The sequence below is a fragment of the Spinacia oleracea genome, chromosome 6 (assembly GCF_020520425.1).
Source record: "Spinacia oleracea cultivar Varoflay chromosome 6, BTI_SOV_V1, whole genome shotgun sequence".
In the NCBI taxonomy this organism is placed as follows: Eukaryota; Viridiplantae; Streptophyta; class Magnoliopsida; order Caryophyllales; family Amaranthaceae; genus Spinacia; species Spinacia oleracea.
This window is the reverse complement of record NC_079492.1, coordinates 138,238,681-138,259,882: the sequence shown is the minus strand read 5'-3', so window position 1 is coordinate 138,259,882 and position 21,202 is coordinate 138,238,681. Positions and strand designations below refer to the sequence as shown.

Genomic DNA, 21,202 nt, shown 5'->3' with positions numbered 1-21,202 from the left:
GAACGGATGGAATGTTGACTCGAGGATCATTGCATGTCTCTAGAGATAATTTTGAGTCAACAACGAAGCTAAACGCTATTTTTCTAAGCATCAAAACGGACAAGCGTTCACTCTTTTGATGATATCTCAAGTTCTACATGTCGAAATGAGACGAATTTGATTGGGCTAGAAAGTAGACTTCAAGAGCTTTCCAACGACAGGTCACACGTCCTTATAGGCATTGTAGAACAAGAGTTATGACATAAACAAGATGGCTCGACTATCCGATTCGCCTACGGCCCAAAACGCAGGCCCAACTCTCCTCCTTGGGCGCGAAAACCAGCGACCAACCAGCGGGCCCGCTGGTTTCTGCGCCCAAGTGATTTCCGCGCGTGTTTTGGTCTTCGTGATCGTCCAATTAAATCTTAGCTTATGTAATTGTTATTTTTTCCTATTTTGTTTAGAATTTGAGAAGCATATAAATACTTCAAGGGAATGCTTTATCCCTTATGCTTTTATTTCCTTTAGGTTTTAATTCTCTTGGAACTCCTCTCTCACGTTTTTTTTCTCTCTTTTCTTTTTCATGAACCATAGTTTTTCTACAAACTCCATTAATGTAATTCTTTGAGGTATTATTGATTTTCGTTTTTATTTTATTTATTGCTTTTAATTATGTTTTCATTCTTAGATTTGATTTTCATTGTTCGTTTCATGATTGAGTAGTTTCTTTTCTAGGGTTTGGGAATCCATGTTTATGAATCCTTATTATTATTGTTGATGGTTTGATTATTCATTGATATTTCTAGTTGATTAGGTTTATATTGTTAATCTTTGCAATCTGATCAATTGTTTGATTAAATCATGCTAATAGGATTTAGAATCGAAAGATCGAATTTTAGAGGCTTACCTACAACTAGCAATTCTGATTATGTTAGCGATCGTACTGCATATGTTGAATTGAGAGTGTTAAGACCCGACCGTAGGATTAACTTGTGCTCTAGATAATTTGAATATTTGAGTTGTTGATGATGTTTTGATTGATTCTGAACTATGAACATGGTGAACCGTTGCCCTAGATCTTTTAGTTTATTTTTCTATTTATTTTAGTTTAAACATTGAATCCTAAATTTCGTGACATTGTTAGTTTCGCCATACCTTGGAAGCTAGATTTAAATAGCCATCTCTCTGTGGATTCGACCCTGCTTACCCTACTACATTGTTAGGAGGTTTCGTTAGGATTTTATTTTTGACGGGTGTACGACAGCCTATCAGCGATGCCCCAGGTTAATACACGGATAATTTTTTTGAATAAGTACTCCGTAATTATTAAATTGTCATTTATTATATTTTGTTATGAAAAGATGACATATAATTTGATTTGGATTAGTGGTTAATTGTTTGATTTACAAATTAGAGGTCATGGGTTCAAGACTTGTATCATACATATTTATCATTTTTAAATAATTGTGTATGACATAGAACATTGAATGAGATTAGTGTGAGTGCCAAGTGGCACATAGACTTGCTTATCAACGCCTTTTAATATATAGTATAGATTGGAACTATTAATTGATTCATTAAGGGAAATGAATTAGAAACCGTTAGCATTTTGACGGTTTCTTCTTTACTTTTAGCCATTTAAATCCAATTTTCTACATTCAATTTTGATTAGGTACATTTCTTTGCTTTCATCTGTTGCCACAATTGATTTTAATTTTTCTATTGGGTTGTTTTTCAGGCAATTATATGAATTTGAAAAGGTGCAGCTAGCTCAACAAATACCGATCTTTTCGTCAATTTGGGCTTCAAACCTTCTTTAATATCTCCACTGACTTCTATATCAGGTTTAACTTCATACTTTAGTATGTTTTAAGGGAAAATTTGCAACATCAGGTGGGTATATGATGAACAATGTATTTTTCTTGATTGGTTGTTTCGGATATTATACTTCGTATCTTTTTTAAATTGAGGTTCTTGTATATTTGATTATTGGTTATTTGGTGGCTTTTAGAATTTTATTTAAAATTTCGCTAACATGCCAAGTTTTGTATCTGAAATGGGTTTAATTTTTATGAATTTATAATAGGGTATACGGTGAAGAAGAATGGCACAAACCATGGATTGGTGATTTAGTTTACTGAGCTGTAGGGGCTTCTCGGCCTCCTACGATGGCTAACTTCCTCTTTAATTGATCTGATTTCATTAGCTAACTTCCTTTGCTGCCATTGTTGTGCAATATTGTTGATTAGCTACTAACTCCACTATAGCTACATTATGGGCATCGGGTACTTCTGCTTCCCATTGTTTCATTGCAAGATGATTTTTTTCCAGACGCCAGTTTAATTATTTTTTTATTTATTCGTCTTATGATTAATTTGGATATGTGAATTCATATACTAAATTTTTACCCATTTTTCTTTTGAGCTAATTAAATCCTCATAATCAAATTTTGTTTCTAATCCAATCAAGTTGGGAAATGCCGCAATTGCATCAAATCTTATAGCTACTTCAAAGTCCTCACAATGTATAATATATGTACTTATATATACTACTACGTATTTACATTGTTTAGCTTTGGCAAGTAACGTGTATAAACTACAAAGACTACTCTGTATTAGTGGAATTTAACCTTGAGGCTTAAGGAGTTCCATCTTTTGCTGTAAACATGTTAGTGGTGGTGGAACATGTTCTGCATGCCTATGTATAATACTCTCATGTTTCCTATAAATAGCCCGTTCATCGAACGGGCCAAAAAACTAGTTTAAATAGTACATGCTCACTCAAAAGCACACATGGTTAAGAAATCATAAGATGCTTTGTTCTTGTTTCAACTAACACCAATTAAATTAGATGGGACAATTTTGTAAAGCTCAATTTTACGAAAAATTCTTCATAAAGTATGATCCTCAAACCAACATAGCCACTTTAGTGAAAGTACTTCATCAATACCAAACTTCTATAATTTGCATCGAAAACTTCAAAGTAACATACTTTGAAAACAATGCAAATAAATACCATTCGACCTTATGTCCTTATCCAAGGTACCTTTAAAAAAGAAGTAAACACACGTTCACCATGAAATTTGTGAAAATACAATAACTTAAATATTTCACAAATAATTGCTATGTAAAAATATCAACCATACATATCATTAACATAGTGGAAAATATATTAGCGTACACAACCTAAATCACATTTTAGGTCATTTTAAAGGTTGATACTACATAGTACATTCCACACACCCACAAACGATATGAATTTATATTTTCACAAATCTTCACAAATATTAAGAAAATGTCTTACTATGCAAAACAAACATTTGTTTTCATATATTACTCTAAACCATTTGCTTAAATAACACTTTCAACTTTCAAGGGAGAAGACATGGAATTCAAGAAGGTTTGTAACTCAATATTCAACATGTGATGTAAAACTAACTTGAGCACATATCCTACATATCGTGTAAAACAACCAAACATATTATCACCTTGGAAAACTAAGAATTGAAATTCTCCACACAAGTCATTACTCAAAAAATATGAGAATTAAAATTCTACACAATCAATATGCATCAAGATATTGATAAGGTACATGTACCATTACAAAGGTGATAACCTCATCACACATAATGAATTCCATAAACACATGATTCTTATCCTCAAACATGGGAACTCATCACTCATGGTTTTGCCACTTAGAACAATCACTTTACATACCTATGGAAAAAGAGCATGCAATATAAAAATGAAAAGCTAAATCGCCAAAAATCTAAGTGACATAAAACTTGTTCCCAAAATAATAAGAATCACAAAACCTTAATCCCATAATTTGATAAGGTTCTCCCAAAAATCAAGTATAGGCTTGAAACTCCTAATAATCATTCGTGAATAGTCATCCAAACCTTTCAAGAAAACATTTATATATTCACATTCCTTAGGTAGGTTGCGAAACTCACAAGTAAGCTTAACTTACTCTCAAAATATTCCCCTCAAAGGTCAACGACAAAAAGTCTCCATTGACAAATCACAGAATTAAGGTCTTACTCATAGGAATTGAAAACACAACACAAATTCAAGGCATACATAAAAACGTCTTTTAGCATAACGGGCAATTCTCATGCCTTGAAAACTCTAACGTACTTCAAGTCTCTTCTAAATTCAACTTGTTCACTACTAACAAAAGAATTACAAGAAAAAAGAACAATCAAGCAAGAGACACTTTAATCCCAACATGCATAGCCAAGCAATTCATTTCATCATGCACAAACATGCTAAAAGAAGAATTATCATTAAAATGAGAATACTCAAGTAAAATACATACCAAGACTCGTCAAAAGATGGACACCCAAAAAGTCATGGATTTAAACGCAAAATAAGATGAGTACCCTCAAGAAATACAAGGATTAAGAAAACTAGTCCAACATTGAAACATTAGGCACTTTCCACATAGTGGACTTAAAAGTCTTATTTGCATGATGCCTAAAATTCAAAACTTCGGAAATGAGGACTTGGACTTACAATCAATTTTCAAATAACAAATGGGGTGTAAAGTTTTCCCAATAGAAACTTTCAAGATACATGAGCATACAAAATACAACCCCCACATGGAAATAATAAGCCCAAAAGTTAGGATCATAAAATGATCACTCAACAAGGTTAAACTATGAGAAATACCATAATAAAAATATGTACTCAACAATTCCCATAAAATCATTTAAAGATCAATCAACCCTTAAAACTCAAGTCTCAAAACTTTTGGCCAACTTTAATGAAATTCCAACACCAACACAAAGTGATAATAAAAAGTCTATTTAGTCTCAACCATAGAAAATTCATTAAACAACAACATACCAATCATGACAAGATTAATGGTCCAATTCCCAAAAGTGTAGTGACTCGAATAATCAGGTATACATCCATGGAAAATATTACACGTAAAAATTCACTCAACATATTCCAAGGAAAAGGGTTCAACATAGTTTGATTCCACAAACTCAAACACTTATGTTCTAGGGGGTCATCACAAACTTAAGAAAACTTGCTTCATTGAGTACACGAAAAACTCCAAGAAATTAATTATGCATATTTCCAATAATGCATAAGAAATCATTAACGATCATTTTACATACCCAATATTCATGGTAATAAACGAGAACTTGGAATCATACATATACACCAATATTACCATGACAATTTAGCGCTTGAAATGACAATGTACAAGGCTAAAGATGTACTTACTAAATTCCTTTAAAGCAAGTACGCAAAGTCACAAGCCCAAAAATTTCTCCACCAAGGAAAATATGACAATGTCAAAATAATTCACATTTGTCTTTAAAAGACTAAAAACATAACTCTAATAAAACTAAGGTCTCTTTATGAAATTAAACATGCATGAAACCAAAGTAAACTATAGAATGCAATAACATGTTCATACATCATAAATAATTCAAGTCCTCTACTTTCTAGTAATCATTCCAACAAACATTATTTGACAATATAAAAATCAATTTTAATATTGTCATCTTCACAAAATATAGTTGAAATGGCTATTAGAAATGAACATGCTAGATTAATATCTTATTAAAAGAAGTAGTTTAGAATGAACCTCCCTTGATATTAAATCAAGTATGTGTATTGTAAGACATTCCAAAATCTTCAATCAATCCTCCATCACGATATCATGACCACCATTCATCAATCATTTTCTCCAAGACATTACTTTTGACTTTTCTTATCCAGAAAAATCAGGTTCGTTGTGGTAGTTGTTACTGGAGATCGAGATCATCAATTGACAATCCTACCGTTGAAAATCACGCCCAGGATGTCCCGGATATTGTGTCAAAATTTGGATAATCGGACCACGGATGACCCTCGATCGGGGTCAATCTTTGAGACTGCTCCTAGAAAAATGTGAATGAAAAACATCTTTGGAAACCCTCTAAATTCCCTTTATATTTCACTCAAACTCACTAATATAAATTTCCTCACAAATCATAAGAAGTATTTAGCCATTGAAATATATCTCGTTTTCAAATTGTTGTAATAATCGGGTTTTCAAGGCAAAACACTAGAATAAGAATAAGAACGAGTTTAGGAAATCGTTGCGTCGTGGTAACCAAACCACTGCCTTGAAAACGAGATTCGGTGCAACCGGGGTGCACAATTGTATTCACTGATTCGTTCCCTAAGGTTTACACAACTCTCAACACACAAAGGCACTTTTGGGTGATGTGATGGAGCCACATAAACTTATTCCCAAAAGAACAAGAAGGGGAAGCTTGAAGAGATATCATGACTTAATCATGAACTAAACGTTTTCCCATCCAAAAAGGAGGAAAGGATAAGGAGAGGAAGATATCAATATTGTGTGTACCAACAACTCATAAAATGAAGAGTACTTATAGGATTTTTGGAGGAGACAAAACAACCCAAAGAAATCAAAGGTTTCAAATGAATTCAATGATATTAATCAACCAATTAAACCTATGATAATGAAGGGTTTATAACCCCCATAATCAAGAGAAATAATGGACCAATTTAATCATCATAATCAGAATGATAATTGTCCATAAACCATACTTAAAAGGTTATCATAAAGGAGGAATCCAAAGAGAAGATAAAAAACGGACAACACAAAGAACCAATCTCGAAACCTGCCGATTTCCCAAAACCGACAGGTTTCCGGTGCACTTCAAGAAATGCCTTTAAAGTCCGTTTTTCAACTTACGCTCGAAACCTGCCGATTTTGGAAAACATGGCAGGCAGGTTTTGAGAAATCTGCCGATTTTCCAAAACCTGACAGGCAGATTTTGAGCGCTTTTCCATCTTTATATTCCAAAAAGTTTCAAGGAGAGAAAATAAAATGAATTAATGAGTAGAAAATGAATACCCGTTTGTCAAATGTGCAGGGAAAAAAAAAGACCACAAGTCAATGGAACAAAAAACATTTTACCAATTTATAAAATGAGCATAATGTTTATGACCATTATATTGTCTATGTTACAAATAAGTTACTTCTTATTAAACATAGTTTTATTGTTGAATTGTCATATGAATTTGTAATGCTTAAGTGCAAACTAATGTCTATTTGAAGATCCAATAAGCTTAATGATGCCGAAATAAATATTACACAATTTATGACCAAATTTGACAATTTAATCATGATCCTTACACAAGTTTGAAAATTACCCAATTTATTCATAAATTTGAAATCACCGTTGCACAAATAAGATTAAATTTGACCAGGATCATTACACAATTATAGATGTACATAGTTGCTCATTTGTCATATGAGCAAAAATTGTGATGCTTCTATTTTGCTCATTTAAATGATTTTTTTTTTGTCTATTTGAAGATCATTTGAACATAATAAGACCGAAATTTACATATATAGCACAATTTATGATCACATTTGTTCAGGATCATTTACACAATTTGAAAATTACCTAATTTATTTTTATTCATAAATTCAAAAATTGCACAATTTATGACCAAATCACCAAATTCAAAAATTACACAAATTGTATCAAAATTAATCTCTATTATATAAGGGAAGAGCTGTGGGCATTTCAATAATCACACTTTTGGTGTCCCCTATAGAATATTTCATAATATCCCCACAACTTCACAATTTAATTAATTAATAAAATGAATATGCATGTTGTAAAATGAAAATGTTGTTACATTATTGCCAAAAATTCGCATACTACAAACTCATATCAGAAAAATATCATAATTGCCATATTAAATCAAATCAGGCAAAAACCATTTGGCCTTAAATGAAAAATAAAAAACAAAAAAAGACTTTGTTACATGCGTTTTTCTAAAACGCACATATTAACTTATATTACACTAATTTTAAAATACAATAAAAATATAAAAGGTGAAATCATTTTATTTTTTTTGGTGAAATAGACGGGCCTAGCCCAAAAAGAAAGGAGAAAACAAACGAATGACAAAAAGAAAAGAACTACGGTAACCAAAAACTGAAACAAAATAACTCTAAAGCTAAACTCCTGCTCTCCTTCTTCCTCATGCTGCTACTGCTGGAACGAGTCGAAGGAGTTCCACTCCACTTAAATCCTCCAATAAAACGGCTCGAAGGCCTGGTGGAGCCGCTTCCATAATCACCATCTTGGGGTTCCGTCCAACACCGTAATTGGCTAGCCAATCAGCCGCCCTATTGGCCTCCCTATAACAATGCTGGACCACCACTTCCCATTCCTGTCTCACGATCATCTCTTTGCACCTTCTAGCTATGTGATAGAAGGGGGAGCTAGGAATATCCTCTCCTAGCAGAGTTCGAACCACAATCATTGAATCCACTTCCAATAGCACCTTCTTGTATCCCATGTTCCATACCAAGGCAAGTCCCTTCATTGTAGCTAGAAACTCTGCCTTAGTACAGGAAGTCAGACCACAATTCGTAGCAAACATGCCAAGAGGTGCACCATTGCTCCCTCGAACTATACCCCCTGCACCAGCCTTTCCTAGATCCCCCTTCGAAGCCCCATCCGTATTAAGTTTTACCCATCCCTCGTCCGGATACACCCAACGAACTCCAATTACTCGAGTAGCATTCATTCCTCTCCCCTCTTCTCTTGTGTTTCGCTGCATTGCTTGGACTGTTAGACCTACCTTGGCAATGATAAAGCCCAATTGGTCCACTGGAATTTCAGGCTGTCTTCCAAAACATCTATTACATCTCCATTTCCATAGCCACCAGAGAGTGGCACAAAATACCACGTCCCAATTCTCATCACGTGTGGGATCAGGTTTGGTGTTGCGTATAATCCACTGAGTAATAGTGCCACTAAATATTTCATGGTCATTAATTCCTGGGAATTTCCTCCATACCAAGGTAGCAATTGGGCAACGTCGCAGTACATGATCAACACTCTCTTCTACCTCTTCACAAACAAGGCACCGCGGGTCTTCTGTCAACTTCCGAATGAACCGGTTCGCATTAGTCATTAGCCTGTTATGGATGACCAGCCATAAGAAGAATCTGATTCTATGTGGGACAGGTAGCTTCCACATAAACTTCCAGTTTTCCGTAGCTCCCATATCTAACTCTCCTCTGATGATTTTCAGCGCCGATTTAATTGTAAAAGATCCAGAGTTCGAACCTGTCCAAAACACTTTATCAATTGCCTCCTCATCTTCAATAAATTCGTAGGAGTCAATCTCTTGTAGGACTGTAGGAGTTAGATATTCCGCAAACTCCTCCCACTTCCAGCCTTGATTCGTGTCCCATAGTTCCTGGACTGTGGAGTCCTGTTTCTCTATTGGGAGATCCTTCGTGACTAACTCAATTAGGCGTTTCTTTCCCGCCCACCTATGGTGCCAAAAGAATGTGCGTTGCCCATTGCCTATAGCCATGCCAACTCCCTGACTTAAAATATCAATGTTATCTACAATGCCACACCACGCATTCGATGAGCCTTGCTTGTGTTTAAACATATCCATATCACATCGTCCGTCACAGTACTTACTCCGTAGCACCCTTGACCATAGTGAGTTCGGTTCCGCCAACACTCTCCAACCCAGCTTGGTTAAGAATGCAGCGTTTGCTTGCCTCATGGAACGAATGCCTAGTCCACCATCCGCTTTGTTCTTTGTAACCGTGTCCCAATTCACCAAATGGACTCGTCGTTGCTCTTCACTGCCTCCCCACAAAAATCTCCTTGATATTCTATCAATATCGTCACATGTGGTTCTTGGGAGTTTTGTTGTCTGCATAGCGTAATACGGCATTGAACTTATCGATGACTGGACCAAAGTGGCACGACCGGCACTCGATATCATCTTGGATTTCCACCCTGCCAATTTACCGTTTATACGGTCTACCAAGTATTGATATTCCCTCTTAGAAGTTCTTCCATTGATGGTTGGCACTCCTAAATAGGTCCCCAAATCATCAGTGTCCTCCATTCGCAATTCTCTACAAATTTCCTCGCGAATTTCCATGGGAGTGTTTTTAGAAAAGTAAACTCTCGATTTGGAGACGCTTACTTTGCTCCCTGATACTTCAGAAAATTGATCCAGGCAGTTCATGATTATCTTGGCTTGGTCAACCGACGCTTCACCAAATAGGATTAGATCGTCCGCAAAAGCCAGGTGTGAAAGATTTGGCCCATTACGGCTGGCCCGAACAGGTTTCCACACACCCAACCCTACTGCACTTTCAATCAAATGAGACAAGCGCTCCATACAAATTACATAGAGATATGGGGAGAGGGGATCTCCTTGCCGGATACCCCGTGAAGGTGCAAAGCTATCAGTCGGTTCTCCGTTCCACAAAATTTGGAGGGTTGTCGAGGTTATACATCTCATGATTACATCAATCATACCTTGAGGGATTCTCATCTCCAGTAATGAACTCCGTATAAACTCCACCTCAACCTATCGTATGCTTTTTCAAAATCAATTTTCAATGCCATATACCCACCACTCCCTTGTTTCTTTCTCATCGTATGAAGCATCTCTTGGACAATGATTATATTGTCCGTGATTTGACGCCTAGGCACAAAACTGCACTGTGTGGGAGATATAATGGACGGCAGGATGGGTTTCAGTCTATTCACCAGCACCTTTGTCACTAATTTGTAGATGATATTACACAAGCCAATAGGTCTGAACTGGGTCACCAAATTAGGGCTGTTTACCTTCGGGATCAGCACTAGAAATGCCTTGTTCAAGCTACCTGGGAAGTCTCTGCCATTAACTACATCAAGAACGAGTTTGGTTACATTCGGACTTACCAAATCCCAATATCTTTGGTAGAAGAGCGGTTGGAATCCATCGGGTCCCGGGGCCTTAAACGGTTCCATCCCTTTTATTGCACTGGCTACTTCACAACGTGCAAAAGGTCGAGTTAAAGTTCGCAGCTCTTGGGTCGAGAGCACTGGAAAACGTCCCGGCATGAACTCAATGTCATTCACTTCAGGTTGTTCTTCCGTGAATAATTCATGCCAGTACCTGACTACCATTTTTTTCACTTCATCTGGGTCAGTGATCCATGTGCCACTATTATCTTGCAACATCTCAATCCGATTGTGTTTTCTTCTGATTACTGTTGACAGGTGGAAGAATTTGTATTGCGGTCACCATCCTTGATAGCCTCTAATCTTGATTTCTGGAACCATATCATCTCTTCTTGATGCAACACATCGTCAAGTTCCCTCCGTAGCTTACTTTCCAGTTTTACTAGGCCTCGATCCCACCGAATTGACATCCTCTTCTGTACTCCTTCTAGCCTTGCCCATAATTCCTGTTTTTTCCTAAATATATTATGGAACTCCTCTTTATTCCATCTCTTTAATTTATTGGCAAACTCCTCTTGGAAAGGGATAACAGGAGCATCTTGGGCCCAGTTCTTTGTGACAAAGTCATCAAAAGTGGCATGGCTTAACCACGCGGCTTGGAAACGAAACGGCCTTGTTGTTGATTGAACCGGAGCAAAACCACTAGAGCTAACAATTATCGGGCAATGGTCAGAGTTTCTCTTAGGTAGATGCTTTACTGACCCTTCCTCAAATCTCAATCTCCACTCATCATTACTCAAGAATCTATCCAACCGGGCTGCCTTATGGGTCTCTTTTATATCACCTCGAGCCCATGTGTGATTGGGTCCTGAGTACATGAGGTCGATTAGACCATTATCTTCCACCCAACTAGCAAAATTTCGGCACCTACGCTGCATCTCCGAACCTCCTATACCAATACGCTCATCCATGCTAATGGTTTCATTAAAGTCTCCTCCAAGTAACCATGGGCCACTAAATCTCCTTTTCACATCTTCAAGGGCTTCCCATAACTGTTTACGTAAAGTCGAGTCGGGGATAGCATAAATAGCCGAGAAAATCCACGGCTCTTTCCCCACCTTCGAGATTTCAACTGTTATATGTTGGGTATGGGCATCTAAGACTTTCACCGTCACCTCCTCCTCTCTCCAGAACAGCCAGATCCCCCCACGAAATCCTTGTGCATCAACTCTAAATTGCCCAGAAAATCCAATACGGTTGCAAATTCTTTCTGCCGTTTCCCCACTAATGTGTGTTTCGACTAATGCTAGAATAGTCGGTTTGTTGATTCGTACTAACTCCTTGATTATGCTCAAGAATCTTGAACTCCCGGCACCTTGAACATTCCACACCATTATTTTAATAGACATAGAAAACATGGGAAATTGGGGGTACCTATCAACCAAATTCAGAGGAACTTCAGGCAGAATATCCATGAATGCGGCCCAAAGGTCGTTCATGGGGTGTATTAACTCCATCGGGAGTTGTACTGTAGCCAGCAAATCCGGCGGATTGTGTCTTGGGGGAAGGTATGAGTCGACCAGTAGCTCCACCTTGTGGACTAGAGGATGCACCTTGACCATCGATGGGCCCTCTGTGGCGTAATCGATGAACGTCGAGTATGCCGGAGGTACCTGCATCTCTAGGGTAATTGGGATGTCTTGGGGATTCATGGAAACTCTCTGTATTCTCACCTTCGATAGCCAATTGATTGCTCGGATCCTTTAGTCTAGTATTGATTGGAGTAGAATCTAAGCAATTTTCCTTTTCACTGCTAATGAGACCATTTAAGGACAAGTTTACAATCTTTTCCTTTTCGTCTCTAGTATGGCAATAAGTATTATTTAAGGAACTATTTTCCCGTAGAGGTCTCACCCTATTTTGGTTTGGGCCCAACATCACCCCTTCGTGAGCCATGCCATCTTCTTTCCAATTAGTGAATGATCTTCTTTCCTTAAATAAAGGGTCCTCATTATTTGCCAAATCCACTGTAATGGGTAACGATTCCATAATATCTTCCCTTAGACCAATGTGATTCTCTCCCGATTTACTACCTTCTACATAATTAGAGTTTTTCCCCATAATCTCCACCCCTAATTGGGGATTACAATTCACATATTCTTGTGCCTTGTCCACGGATTGATCTCCTTCCAAATTTTGCTCCAAATTTCCCTCCAATTCCATATCTTGACTTGCCAAATTTTCACCATCACCATTTTGGTTCAAAATCGAAAATCTCGATCCGGTTCGAACCGGGTTTTGTTGCCCCGAATGTTTCACCCTTGGGGGTGGTTGTGGTGGGTCGTTTCCTTTGTTTGTCCCTTGCGCCACATGCTCCTGTTGGACTACATTTCGATGTTCATTCTGTTTTGCATTTGGGACTCGAGGTTTGGGGGGGCTCGTCGAGGTGCACGTTGCACTAGCATCCAAGTACCAAATTGGTCTCTTTCTTCGGGTTTTTTGGGTTTCTCCAACGTCTTAGATACTGGTTCTTGCACCTCTGTGGTTGCCTCTCTGATCCCCTCATTTGTAGACGCACTTTTGTACTTAGGACAATGATCCTCCTTATGTCCTAAGTGACCACACTTGAAGCATATTTGACGAAGCCCTTTCGTATTGGATTATCCAAACTCTTCCATTTAGCCGGAATTTAGACAGTAGGGGTTTCGATAGATCGACCTCTATGCAAAACCTTATGTACTGCCCTCTGTCCATAGATTCCGTATTCTTGTCTATGCGTACTACCTTACCAATCTTTTCCCCTATGCGGTGAAGGAATGCTTTGTCGAAGTACTCCACCGACAAGTTTGGAATTCTTACCCACGCCGTGAGTGTTCGTATTGGTTCTTCATCGGGGACAAAATTTGGGATCCATTTTCGTATCGTTAAGTAACTATCACCTATCATCCAAGGTCCCTGCGTCATTACAAAGTCGTAATCCTCCATTGACGAGAATCGAACCACGTAGAATGCGCAACCCACATCCGTGAGGGCAATCTCCCCCTTCAGGCTCCACATAAGGCGAAGCCTTCTAATTAAGACAGCATAACTTAACCGTTTATCAAAAAGCTTGATAATCAACGAATACTTCCATGGTCTCCTCAACCTTCTTTTCTCCTCTTTTGTGAGGAGGATTACCGGGCAACTTTCGTCACCTGCCTCTCCATCAATGTCCTTATCGTCATCCGATGCTTCTCCTTCGTCGTCAATCAAACGCATTTCACTTTCCAAATGGCTTCCCCTTCCCCGCGCTACATTGCTATACGAGTTAGCATGTCTTTTTTCACCCTCGATTTGTGCCAATTCCGTTGCATCGCTGTCCGTCTCCATTAATTCTGTCATTGTTTCCTCCCTTTCATCGAGTATCCTCGTACTCCTCTCCGTTCGTTTAGCTTTTTTGTTCGAGCGTCGAATTAGATCGGCCTCTTCAGCCGAAATCTCCTTCTCTAGTTGAGAGCTCATCTAGAGAGAGAAACAAGCTACGCTATCCGGTTTGGATATAAAAGGTGAAATCATAAATAGCCCCCCCAAAGGTGAAACAGCATAGGAAAAATTCAAAAAAAAAAAAAAACCTAGTAAAATGCTTAATTACAGCAAAATTGTATCATAATTGCCAATTTAGAAATAAATTAATTATTTTTATGATTATTGCAATTATAGTTTATGAGTAAGCTAAATTTATGATGATTTATGATTAATCATATCATAATTGCCAATTTGAACATAAATTAAATAAATTCAATTCAATCATCTTTATGATAATTGCAATCATAATTTATGATTAAGCTAAATTTGGGAATAACAGCAATTAACCCATAATTCGCGTCAATCCCTCTCAGGAAGCCAAAAATAAGTAGCATTTGTTTACTTTATAAACTTAACCCCCTCCCCATACTAATCACTCAAAACACAATATATGTTCCGCTCTTCCTTTATGTGATCTCTAATGTATGACAACGCTAGAACATTATTATTGGTTGTAGTTGAGTAGTTACTAATTATACAAATAAAATATCACTTTGTGTTATAGTTACGATCTCACTCTTATCCCACACTTAGTGGATCTCAATCTACCATTTCTTTTTAAAGTTTTCAACCTATCATTTTTATTGCTTAATATATATTTTCAAATTGTTTATTACTCCATAATAACTAATCAACTTCTTTATTTATTTTTGTTACAATTTTTTTGTAAAAACTAAGGCTGTGTTCTATTCACCTGATTTTCACTTATTTTTTCTGAACTTATCTTATCTGAATTTAACTGAACTTACCTGAACTTATTAAAACTTATTATTTTAGTTATAAATTGTACTTGACCAACCCTTATTTTTCCTGAACTTATCTTATCTGAACTTAACTGAACTTATTTGAACTTATTTTTCCTGAAATAAGTGGAAATAAGGTGAACAGAACAGGGCATAAAGAGCTAAATGAAAATGATGTCTATATGTTAGTTGCTACTCTTGTTTGTATAACATTTTTCACATATAATCGACCTTTCTACTACATTTTTTTAATCGTATGTTATTGTTAAAGCACTGATGCAAATGTCATCCATCAGATGCAAGAACCTATTAAAAACAATATGTACTCCGAAGTACTTAATTGTTTGTGACTTATTACTATAAGAAACACCTCTCAAAGGATATTGGCAATCTAGCATTTTTTTCTTTGAAAGTGTCGTCATCTATAAAACCAGAAAAAATATATGACCAAAGAAATTATGCTTTTCATAAAAAAAATTAGTTATTTATTTTTTAAACTAAAATCGTGATGAATAACATGTATAACTTTTATTTGACAACAAAAATCACGTACAAATTGGATTGTATAAATATATTAAATAATTTTCTTAACTTTTCGACCATGCATTTGTGATGAAATCTTCTAATAGGTATTAAACCATTGGTTAAAATACTTTCTGAATCTTAAAATAAAGAGTTAGTCGTTCTATGATAATAATTAAATATTGATTTATTAATTTTGGTTTACATGCATTCTAAAATCCACGCACGCATAGCGTGCATAAAATACTAGTCACTTAATATTATGAGTCTTAACCAGATTATGACAAACAGAATATGAATCAACAAATTTTAATATGTAATAGACCTGATCAAATGGCGGGCCGGGCCGGGCCGGGTTCAGGGCGGACCAAGGGCATACAAATCAATCCATTATGTCGGGCAGGGCAGGGCGGACCAAACTTCGAGTCGTTTTTTGTGGCCAAAACTCGCTATTTCCGGCTAAAAATAGCGGGCTTTTTGGGTCATTTTCGGACCGGGCCAAATTTATAACTAAAATTGTTATTTTACATTGCTCAAAGCCCGCAATTTGTTTAAAAGTTCGGGTCGGGCCGGGCCCGAAACCGGGCCGAAAAAGGCTGCCCAAAACCCAGTAATTTCGGGTCGGGCCAACGTTGATCAGCTCTAATATGTAGTAGGTAAAATTGACATGAATAATTCTAACTAATTTCAGCTTTGGATTATTTCAGAATAATCCTAACTTTTGAAGGGATCTTCTCAAAATAAATCAAACTATCACTTTTCTTGTCTACACTAATCCGTTAAGGTCGATAATATATAGAAAATCAATAGTTCGAATTACTTTGAGGAGGTATCCCCTAAAGTTGAGATTATTCTAAAATAATTCAAAATTAGGATTATTTTTAGAAGACCGGTGAAAAATGGGATTATTTTTAGAAGACCGGTGAAAATTGGGATTATTCATGTCAATTTTTCCTACTCCCTCCGTCCCGGAATACTCGACCCGGTTTGACCGACACAGAGTTTAAGGGACTTGAATTGACTTATTTAATTTAACAGGTAATAGTTGATAGTGGGTATTATTTTAATGTAGTTAGTGAGATGTGGGTTAAGAGGTGGGGTTGGGGGAGAGTAGGGGTTGAATTTTTAATTATTTTTTGTATGGAGTAGGGGTAGGTGGGTTAATAGGGGTGGAGTGAGAAATAATATAATATTGTTAGAATATTTCCATTTTTAAAAACAGGTCAAGTATTAAGGGACGGTCCGATAAGAAAAACAAGTCAAGTATTCCGGGACGGAGGGAGTATATACCGAAACTAGTGAAAATAATCAAGACCAGTGAAAATACCCGGATGCACCGAACATCCGGGTAACATTTGCCACACTTTTTAATAAGGTGATCGAAGTCAAAACATAAGTTGAAAGAACATGGTTTGCTGCTGCCTATGAGTAATAATAATGAAATGTCGTTGGGACAATCATGTCAATAAAAAAAATGTTGTTGGGACAAGCAAAAGCTAGGGAGTAAGTGATTGAGAGAAGTGAGGCGCTGAATTTTGCATGGGCGGTCCAACTATCACCAAACATAAGGCCGTCTTAAGTGGCCGCATAAACTTTTACTTTCTCCGTATTTTTTTAAGAGATATACTTGGCCGGGCACGGGTATTAAGAAGAATAATTGAATGAAATAAAATAATAAAACAAGTGGGGTTGGATAGATATTTTAATAATTAAACATGTGGGGACCATGTCATTTTGGTGGGTGGAGGGTGAGGTGGGTTTATGAAATTATTTGTTTAATAGGATGGTGGGTGATAGGGTATATTAGATGTATTATTTAATTAGATGGTGGGGTTGATAAGTTAATAAAAATGGCAAGTGCATCTCTTAAATAAATACGGCCGGAAAAGACAAGTGTATCCCTTAAATAAATACGGAGGGAGTATTAAATATTTCCTCTGTTCTTATTTACATGACACAATGGGATTTTAAATACTATTCATACAAACACCTTTGACTTTCTTTTGTGGTTTATACATAAGAAAATATATAGTCGTGTAGGGTCTTATTAGATTCGTATCAGTAAATATTATTTAAATATCAACTTTTTATAATTTTTTCCGATGCAAAATTAGTGATATTAATGTTTGAAATCGTGCATTGGCAAACGTGCATAAATAATTGTGTCATTTAAAAAAGAACGGAGGGAGTAGCATTGATATGCATTTATAAAAACTACGCATGAATATTTACAAATTTTTTTATTTACCATTTTTATGAAAAATATTTGAATAACAAAAAAATAAAGCACTACGGGTACAAATGATTTCAAAAAATTAATAAAGAAATTAGGATGTATTGTATGATATTAAAAATATTATTTTTTGAGAAATAAAATTAATAATAGTTGAAATTTTATACTAAAGATTAAATAAATATGAAATGATAAATTTTTAGTCGAAATAATGAATCATTTTCATAAAAGTTAATTGAAATAAATAAATAAATAAATAAATGAGAAGAAAAATTTTGGTCAGAAATTTGTTCACCAGAAAGAACACTTGTCACTCCCGGCGTTTGTTTTAGTATAATGTAATAGACCAGGCCTTGTTCTCGTCACCTTATTTTCACTTATTTCAGGTCTAACAAGATAAGATAAAATAAGGGGCGATAAGGTTTTGTTTTGTTCACATTTTATTTCACTTATTTCAGGAAAAATAAGTTCAGATATGATAAGTTCATGAAAAATAAGGGTTGACCAAGTAAAATTTGTTCTAATAAATTCAAATAATATAAGTTTAGAAAAAATAAATGAAAATAAGTAGAATAGAATTATACAACGCACCCAGTTCAAATAAGATAAGATAAGTTCAGATAACATAAGATACGGAGTAATGATCAATATGTTCAAAGGACACATTTTTACAAGGTCCAATAAAAGTCAATAAGATAAGTTCAAACAAGATAATACTCCTTCCGTTTCTTTATGTTCTTTACGTTTGACCTTTTGCACGTTTATTAACTACCAATTAATGTGCTTTGATATTTCTCTACTTTTAAAAAAAAAAACTAGGATAATTACGTTTATTTATAATTTTTTCCTTCCTATCAAAATTATGAGATTGGGAAAAAAATTAATGTCCTAATAGAAAAGTGTGAAAGATTAAATCACCAAATGAATTTAATTGATTAAAATAATCATTGGACACAAATTTTGATAGAATATTAAAGCATTTATGTGATAATATAAAAGGAAATATAAAAAAGAACAACGTAAAGAACAAAAAGAAATGGAGGGAGTATGAGGTAAAATAAGATTGGAGAAAGAGTAATAAGATAAGATAATACTCATCCGTTCCTTTTATATCTTCCTATTGTGGAATCGGGGTGGAAATTAAGAAAACTAGAATCTTGTAATGATTGGGTGTAAGAGAAAGTAAGAAAGAAATGAAGGGATCCTACTACATATACACCTAGTGTACAAGGCATCTTGTACACCATGCTTTTATATTGGTTGAAATGACATATTTATTGTCTTTCATTCTCATTTTTAGCGGGTTTTATGATGTGTCAACAATTAATCGAGGTGTACAAGAGAATCTTGTACACTAGGTGTACATGTATCCTTTTCCGAAATGAAGGAGATATAATATATTTTTATTAAAGCAATAAAAAAATCATAATAGTGGGGTTGGGTGGGTGAATGGGAAAATGTTAATGAATTAAATAAGGGATGATGAGGAAATTTAAGGTAGAATATGTAAATATTCTTAGGTATATTTGGTAATTAGAAATATAAAGAATGGTATTTGGGTAAAAAAATTATTGTACAAAAAAGAAACAGGAGGATAAAAAAGGAACGGATGAAGTATAAGATAAGGAGTAATAAGATAAGGGCCTTGTTTGGCAAATGGCTTTTTGATGGCTTTTTGGTTGGGTTTTGGCTGTTGGCTTTTTAATCTGGTCAAACAGCCAAAACATATGTTTGGTAACTGGCTTTTTAGCTTGCTGAAAAGCCAGCTTTTCCGCCAAAAATGAAAAGCTAGTAACACTAGCTTTTTGGAGTTGGCTTTTGGCTTTTCACTATCTAAATTACTTTTTTGTCCTTGTTTTTTACTAATTAACTAATAATTAATGATTAATGATTAATAATAAATGATTAATGATTAATAATAAATAATAAATAATAAATAATAAATAATAAATAATAATTAATAATTAATAATTAATAATTAATAATTAATAATTAATAATTAATAATTAATAATTAATAATTAATAATTAATAATTAATAATTAATAATTAATAATTAATAATTAATAATTAATAATTAATAATTAATAATTAATAATTAATAATTAATAATTAATAATTAATAATTAATAATTAATAATTAATAATTAATAATTAATAATTAATAATTAATAATTAATAATTAATAATTAATAATTAATAATTAATAATTAATAATTAATAATTAATAATTAATAATTAATAATTAATAATTAATAATTAATAATTAATAATTAATAATTAATAATTAATAATTAATAATTAATAATTAATAATTAATAATTAATAATTAATAATTAATAATTAATAATTAATAATTAATAATTAATAATTAATAATTATAATAATAATTAATAATTAATAATTAATAATTAATAATTAATAATTAATAATTAATAATTAATAATTAATAATTAATAATTAATAATTAATAATTAATAATTAATAATTAATAATTAATAATTAATAATTAATAATTAATAATTAATAATTAATAATTAATAATTAATAATTAATAATTAATAATTAATAATTAATAATTAATAATTAATAATTAATAATTAATAATTAATAATTAATAATAATAATTAATAATTAATAATTAATAATTAATAATTAATAATTAATAATTAATAATTAATAATTAATAATTAATAAGTAATAATTAATAATTAATAATTAATAATTAATAATTAATAATTAATAATTAATAATTAATAATTAATAATTAATAATTAATAATTAATAATTAATAATTAATAATTAATAATTAATAATTTAATTATTAATAAATAATTAATAATTAATATTAATATTAATTATTAATATAATTATTAATATTAATTATTAATTATTAATCATTAATTATTAATTATTAATTATTAATTATTAATTATTAATCATTAATTATTAATTATTAATTATTAATTATTAATTATTAATTATTAATTATTAATTATTAATTATTAAGTATTAATTATTAATTATTAATTATTAATTATTAATTATTAATTAATTATTAATTATTAATTATTAATTATTAATTATTAATTATTAATTATTAATTATTAATTATTAATTATTAATTATTAATTATTAATTATTAATTATTAATTATTAATTATTAATTATTAATTATTAATTATTAATCATTGATTATTAATTATTAATTATTACTTCGTAATTTTTAATTAAAATAATAATTTATTAATACTATTGCATAAAGTAATTTATTTTTAATTTATATTTTATTTATTTGTAATTACGTTTTACTCCATACATAATACAAAGTATGTATTGAAAATTGAATAAAATACATTAAATGTCCTTAAATGTCATTTTACATAGCTACAACCAA

General features: G+C 33.4%; 2 protein-coding genes across 2 annotated transcripts; both read right to left on the bottom strand.

Annotated features, from left to right (window-relative positions):
- Positions 1–11,049: 11,049 nt before the first annotated feature.
- On the bottom strand, positions 11,050–12,138 carry LOC110784903 (uncharacterized). Its single transcript, XM_021989351.2, has one exon. The coding sequence runs from the start codon at positions 12,136–12,138 to the stop codon at positions 11,050–11,052; it is 1,089 nt and encodes a 362-aa protein (XP_021845043.2).
- A 1,210-nt stretch (positions 12,139–13,348) lies between these two features.
- Positions 13,349–14,125, bottom strand: LOC110784904 (uncharacterized). Its single transcript, XM_021989352.2, has one exon. The coding sequence runs from the start codon at positions 14,123–14,125 to the stop codon at positions 13,349–13,351; it is 777 nt and encodes a 258-aa protein (XP_021845044.2).
- Between the last annotated feature and the right edge of the window lie 7,077 nt (positions 14,126–21,202).

Coding starts and splice junctions, on each gene's coding strand:
- LOC110784903 (XM_021989351.2), bottom strand. CDS start 12,138: ATGGTGTGGAATGTTCAAGGTGCCGGGAGTTCAAGATTCTTGAGCATA.
- LOC110784904 (XM_021989352.2), bottom strand. CDS start 14,125: ATGACAGAATTAATGGAGACGGACAGCGATGCAACGGAATTGGCACAA.